Source organism: Sinocyclocheilus rhinocerous, unplaced genomic scaffold (genome assembly GCF_001515625.1).
Source record: "Sinocyclocheilus rhinocerous isolate Xijiao unplaced genomic scaffold, SAMN03320098_v1.1 scaffold50, whole genome shotgun sequence".
Lineage (NCBI taxonomy): Eukaryota > Metazoa > Chordata > Actinopteri > Cypriniformes > Cyprinidae > Sinocyclocheilus > Sinocyclocheilus rhinocerous.
Window position 1 is genome coordinate 1,844,321 of NW_015641057.1, and position 6,275 is coordinate 1,850,595.

Genomic DNA, 6,275 nt, shown 5'->3' on the forward strand with positions numbered 1-6,275 from the left:
GCACGTGTGAAACAACGTCAATTTATTGGTCCACCTGGCCCATGACGTCATAGGCGGGGGCCCATAAGTATAAAAGGGCACCTGCTGAATATGTCATCCTCTTTGCTGTCTTCAGGAGCCATCTGTTTGAAGTGCGTGTGATAGACCAAGGCGGGTGAGCGTTGTGGAGAGAGTGTGCCTCCATGCCCGAGGTTTCTGACACTTGAGGACACACACGATCTATGTGTCATGTGTCTTGGTCGGGAGCTTGCGTGTTCAGTGCTTGAGGGCTCTGAACGCGCTCATTGTGAGTGTCTCCAATGAGAAGCTCCCCTTTCCTAGAGCCTAGCTTAGGGCTGTCGCGGTGAGGGAATTTCCCTTGCGGTAATTTTGAGTGGCTCAGTATATGACTCGGCCTGGAGGACAGGCGCAAGTAATCGCACGCACTCAGTCGATCTCTCTCTCATTCACTGTCTGTTTAGGCTTGTTAAGTGCAAATCTACGAAGCCTCTGTACAAATCAGCATGGTACACATTATGTTATCATTACTAGCTTGTTCAGTCCACATGCATGAAGTGTAAAACGAGAAGGGCATAACCTTACGAAAAAAGAAAACACGCAAAAATCACGGTTGCTGCGGTTCTTGCATTCCTCTGCGGTTTGCTCTTCAATAGTATTGCGGTTATCGCGACAGCCCTAGCCTAGCTATCTGAGGATAGCTATGTGATAGCTCAGTGATTGCGCCCCTGCATAGGGTTTTAAGTAGCTGTCTCTTGAGCCCTTGCCTAGACGACACTATTTCCCCTGCTAGGGTTGTAAGTAGATAGCCCACTCTCTGTGGTCTAGGTAGTTTCAGTCGGTCCCCCTTATGGTAGCCCCTTCCTAGGTAGCTAGCTATCGGAGGGTAGCTATGTGCAAGCTGAGTGATTGCTCCCCTGCTTTGGCTTTTAAGTAGCCGTCTCCTTGAGCCCTTGCTTAGACAGTGCTATCTCCCCTGCTAGGGTTGTAAGTAGATAGACCACTCTCACTGGTCTGGGCAGCTTTGCAGGAAGGTTTTGCCTGGCTATCTAGGCTAGCTGTGTATGGTTATTCTGGTCTACAAGCCTTCATAAGACCTTTAGGACATAGCTATCTGAGGATAGCTGTGCTCTTAACTTGGGTAGGATGTTCCCCTTGATCTAATTGGGTTCCCCATTTCTGCCAAGTTGTGTGAGCGGCCCGTGGCACAGTGGCATGACCCCTTTCTGAGGAAAGGCTTGGTGTACGTCTGTTGCTTCCTTGGTGCTCCCCCACACGGCATGGTTGGATTTCGTTCCCCAATGTGCCCCCTAGGGGGCACAGTGTGGAGTTCCCTAGAAGGGGAACGTCTCGGGTTACGCATGTAACCATGGTTCCCTGAGAGGGAACGAGACACTGCGCCCCCTCGCCATGCCTTCGGCCTGCCTTTTTACGTCTCCTTCAGACAGCTAAGTGGATGACGTATTCAGCAGGTGCCCTTTTATACTTCCGGGCCCCCGTCTATGACGTCATGGGCCAGGTGGACCAATAAATTGGCGTTGTTTCACACGTGCTTCAGACACCGGTCATGCAGGCTGCATTCCCCAATGTGCCCCCTAGGGGCGCAGCGTCTCGTTCCCTCTCGGGGAACCATGGTTACATTCGTAATCCGAGACGTTTTATGCTCAAAAAATGACAAAAAAGCATCATAAAAGTATTTATGATAGACAGTATGACTGGCTTTATAAAACAAGTTTCTGAAGTCATACAAAATCTTAATGTGAGAAATCATTGCCCCTTCCCGTTTTTCAGTAAATATTGCTTAAATTTAAATGTTTTCCTCACACAAAACTATCGTAAGCATTCAAAAGGTTGTATAGACTTCTATTATGATTTTTTTTATGATGATTTTATTTGTCCTTGACTCCTCATTCTGCAGTCTTAATTTTTTGTTTTCCACAGAAGAAGAAAGTCATGCTGGTTTGGAATAAGTAAATGACAGAATAAAAATTTCTAGGTGGACTAACCCTTTAAATGCTCTATAAAACCTCTCAAATTTTTTGTTTTCCACTAAAGAAAGAAAAGTCATGCAGGTTTGGTATGAGTAAATGATGACAATTAAAATATCTATGAATGCTCTATAAAATCTCTCAAACCTTTAACATACGTGTGTGTGTGTGTGTTCAGACTGTGGGACATTGAGTGTGGTGCTTGTCTGCGTGTGCTGGAGGGTCATGAGGAGCTTGTGCGCTGCATCAGATTCGACAACAAGAGGATCGTGAGCGGAGCATATGATGGGTGAATAAACAGACACACACACACACACTCAGTCACAGCACCATCTGTTACTGACAGGCCGTTCATCTGTCAAACTGGTTAATATCGAGCAGCCATAACTCACCCTCTCATTCTCGCTCTTTCTCTGCAGGAAAATTAAAGTTTGGGATTTACAGGCAGCTCTGGATCCTCGGGCCCCAGCCAGCACGTTATGTCTGCGTACACTCGTGGTGTGTCTGAATAATGTCATCTTCATATTTATGTTTTGTAATCTTTTTTTATAATACTATTAATAATTGTTTTGTTGTTACATTCACATATGATAAAACTGAACAACCACAAGATGTCACTGCAAGTTTATTTGTTCTGCTAGTTACCTCAGAAAGTTTGAAATAATCATTTAGTTAACCTGTTTGGGAATATGTGAAATATAATTCATACTTCTCAAATAAGCAGTCACCGAGGGCTACTTTAAAGCCAGTTTGCCAAGCTACAGGCTACTAGAAATAATAGTATTGAAAACACAGGGACATATGGGAACGTAGTGGCAGCCTAAATGAAGTGAATTAGTTAAATCAGTTTTTGTTGAAATGGTTAATTTAAACAACTGCTTCACTAAAAGAATTGCATTCCTAGCTGTACTATTAAACAAACTTTGAAACAAAACGATTTATTAAAAGAATTGGATTTCCAAACTGATTCACTAAAAGAATGTGATTCCCAGCTATACTATTAAACAAACTTTGAAGCAAATTGATTCACTGAAGTAAAAGGATTTCCAAACTGATTCACTAAAAGAATCTGATTCCTAGCTGTACTATTAAACAAACTTTGAAACAAAATGATTCATTAAAAGAATTGAATTCCCAAACTGATTGACTGAAAGAACTAGATTCCTGGCTGTAATATTAAACAAACTGTAAAGCAAACCATTTAAAAAAAAAAAAAACTATTTTAAAAAGAATCGATTCACCAAATCAGTTGGGTCATCACTGTATTTCTTTAACTCCTTGTGCTTTTAATATAGTATTTCTAGTAGTCTGCAGTTTGACGAACTAGCTTCAAAGTGGGTTTTTTTTTATTTGAGAATCATGAATTTTGTTTTGCATACATTTCCATATACGTTAACTGAATCATTATTTCAGCAGCTGAGCAATTAATACGCTGCTAAAACATGTAGGTACGTCAGTAGTGTTGCTGCGTTTACTCCTCAGCACCATACTCCCCATTTCTGACAGACCTCTGCAGTGTTTGCATGTGCGTTACCTTATGTTTTCATGTTCCTTTAAGTGTGTGTTGTCGTGGTAACCTCTTGCAGGAGCATTCTGGGCGTGTGTTCCGACTGCAGTTTGATGAGTTCCAGATTATTAGCAGTTCCCATGACGACACGATCCTTATATGGGACTTCCTGAACGTCTCCACCAATGGCCAGCCAGAGAGGCGTTCGCCCTCACGGACATATACATACGTCTCCAGATAGCAGGTACACACACAGCCCAGAGTTTTCAGTCATTCGCTAGATTTGTATTTCACTATGTATGATAGTTTTAGGTTTAGTTTAGCTTTAACTATGTTTGGTGGTTTTACATGTTTGTCAGAAAGCCAAAATCTGGTTTGCAAACTTTAAGTCTGACCACCAAGCATGTATTTATTTAAAGTCTTTCATTCTGTTTAGTTTTCATTAATACAATAGTGTTTATTATAGTTTTTAATCTATTATATTTTGTAATCTATTATTTTATGTTTAGAATATTAATGTTCAAACCATAAAATATTAAATAAGTAAATATTTTTCATTGGTAGTTTTGTTTATCGGTCTATTTATTAGTATAATGTCTAATTTATTCATTAAATACTTGTCTTTAGTTGTTCAGTTTCATTTCCGTTCATATTGTAATGGTTATTATATTTACAATGTGTTTTTCATAGTTTTGAAAATGTATTTATTCAAATATTTTTTGTCTAAAATTCTATTTAGTTTTTTAGTGTTTATTATAGTTGTCTTTATATGTTATTATTTTATATTTGTATTATTTATGTTAAAACCATGAAATGTTAAATATTAAAATATTTTTCATTGGTAGTATTTATTGTTGTCGTTTATTTGTTCATTAAATATCTCAATAGTTCTGATTAATTTTCTTCATGTTGTAGGGGTTAATTATATTTGCATATTTTTATATTTTATTAGTTTGAAATAAATGTTTTTGTCTATAATTCTTTTTTACTTTATTCATATTTCAGGGTTATTATAGTGTTTGTTATAGTTTATTGTCTTTATTTTATACTTTGCTATTTTGTGTTATGTTGAAACCTTAAAACTATTAAATAAAATATTTTTCAGTATTTATTGTTTTCATTTATTTGTTCTTTAAATACTCTTCTCTATAGTTTTGTTTCTTTTTTGTTCATATTGCAGCGGTTGCTATGTGGTGGGTATTATAGTTGCAATTTATTTTTCATTCTTTTAAATATTGATTGAGCGATTGTCTCTCTCACTCATATGTCTGTCTCATCTGTTCAGGTGCCTCTTCTATGTGCCAGTGTGTCCTGGGAGAGCTGAGAGCTGATTGGTTGTTGGCCGTGTCCGTCACAGAATGGTGCCTAAGGATCCGCCTCCTCTTCTCTGTCTGACTGCAAACTTACAGAAAAACATACACAGATTCATGCTTTGCCAAACACACACACTAAAGATTCAAACACTCACACCTTTGGGTTTCAGCACTGTTCTGCTTTATCCAGTGGGGAAAAGACAAGCACAATCACACACACGGACGTTTATCTGTACTATCACTGCTGCTCAAATAACCTGAAAATCTGCACTACTAATAGCTCATATCCACACGGGGATCGCTGAAGCTGGGATTCTGGGAGTGGCGTACGGATGAAGGACAGGTAAATGAGACTTTGCGGACTGCTGTGCGAGAGAAAGGGACTCGGCAAACTCTCGTGGAATGAAAGAAAAGGTTCAGGACGTCTGCCGCCTTTGGCTTTCATGCCACATCTCTCTTCAGGACCAGGGACACACGTGTTTTTCAGGATGACGGCGTGAAGCAGAGGTCCGTCTGCATGCATGCGAGGATCGGCTGGGTGACTGGCTGCTCTGATGCCTCTTTCCCTTTCGTCTTTAGTTTTTATGATTTTGTTTTTCTATTTAATAGGCCTCTTTGTCTCTCCCGTATGGTTCTGCTAGGCATTGTATGTCTTTGTCACTCAATGTCTGGTTTGATTTCTCTCTGCCTGCTTGCTCATCGAGGGCTGAATCTAGTTGTAAACAAAATTGTCTTGTCAGATTGTGTTGTATATTAAAAAGAGTTTTTTAAGAAAAAATATTGTGAATAAAGTACTTGACCATGGTTAATGTATCATTCTAAGCCTAAAACATACTTTTACACAAGTGCAAAAACTTCTTGTGGTTCAAATGCATGCATTTTCTTCTTTGCTCAGTTTTTCTCTTTCAGATCAACTGCTGTCATGGCGGAGTGAAGGTTTGAGTAAAATCTCCCTGAGCAGGTTAGTTAAAGTTAATTAAGCTGTTGACATGTTTATAGCAGCTACCTAAATAATAACACAATCTTTTTTAAAGTCGCAGACATGTGAAGGAAACTATCGGCTCCTTGAATACTGAAGTTTGCTTTCACAGTAATGCAACTTATGCAAGAATTTGGTTAAGTTTGTTTAACAGGTTGGCCAAGCTTTTCCAGAGTATTTGAGAAATGTTGCCTTGGCAACTAACTGAAATAAAAATAAGTTTATATATTTGATCATTGACAATCTTTGTGCTAAGGACCCCAAGGCATCTTTTTATACAAGTTTATTTATTTGATCATTGATAATCTTTCTGCTAAGGACCCCAAGGCATCTTTGTAGTTTCTCGTAAAAATATTTACTTCATACTATGAAAAGTGAATATCATAAATATGTCTAAAATGTCTTATCTGGAGAATATTTAGCTTGTGTTAAATTTATTTAGTACATTTTTTTTTTTTTTTTTTTTTTAATTTTTTTTTTTTTTTTTATTT

General features: G+C 38.6%; 1 protein-coding gene across 3 annotated transcripts in view; it reads left to right on the forward strand.

Moving 5' to 3' along the window:
* Positions 1-5,599, forward strand: part of LOC107754486 (F-box/WD repeat-containing protein 11) — a 33,666-nt gene extending 28,067 nt beyond the window's left edge. The window contains exons 11-14 of one of the 3 annotated variants that reach the window (XM_016570949.1): positions 2,164-2,274; positions 2,405-2,483; positions 3,572-3,736; positions 4,778-5,599. In XM_016570949.1, coding sequence (XP_016426435.1) covers positions 2,164-2,274; positions 2,405-2,483; positions 3,572-3,733 — 352 coding nt within the window. In that variant the 3' untranslated portion in view covers positions 3,734-3,736; positions 4,778-5,599. The remainder of the gene's footprint in view (positions 1-2,163; positions 2,275-2,404; positions 2,484-3,571; positions 3,737-4,777) is intronic. The other 2 variants (XM_016570950.1, XM_016570952.1) reach the window with 2 other exon arrangements.
* Positions 5,600-6,275: the final 676 nt, after the last annotated feature.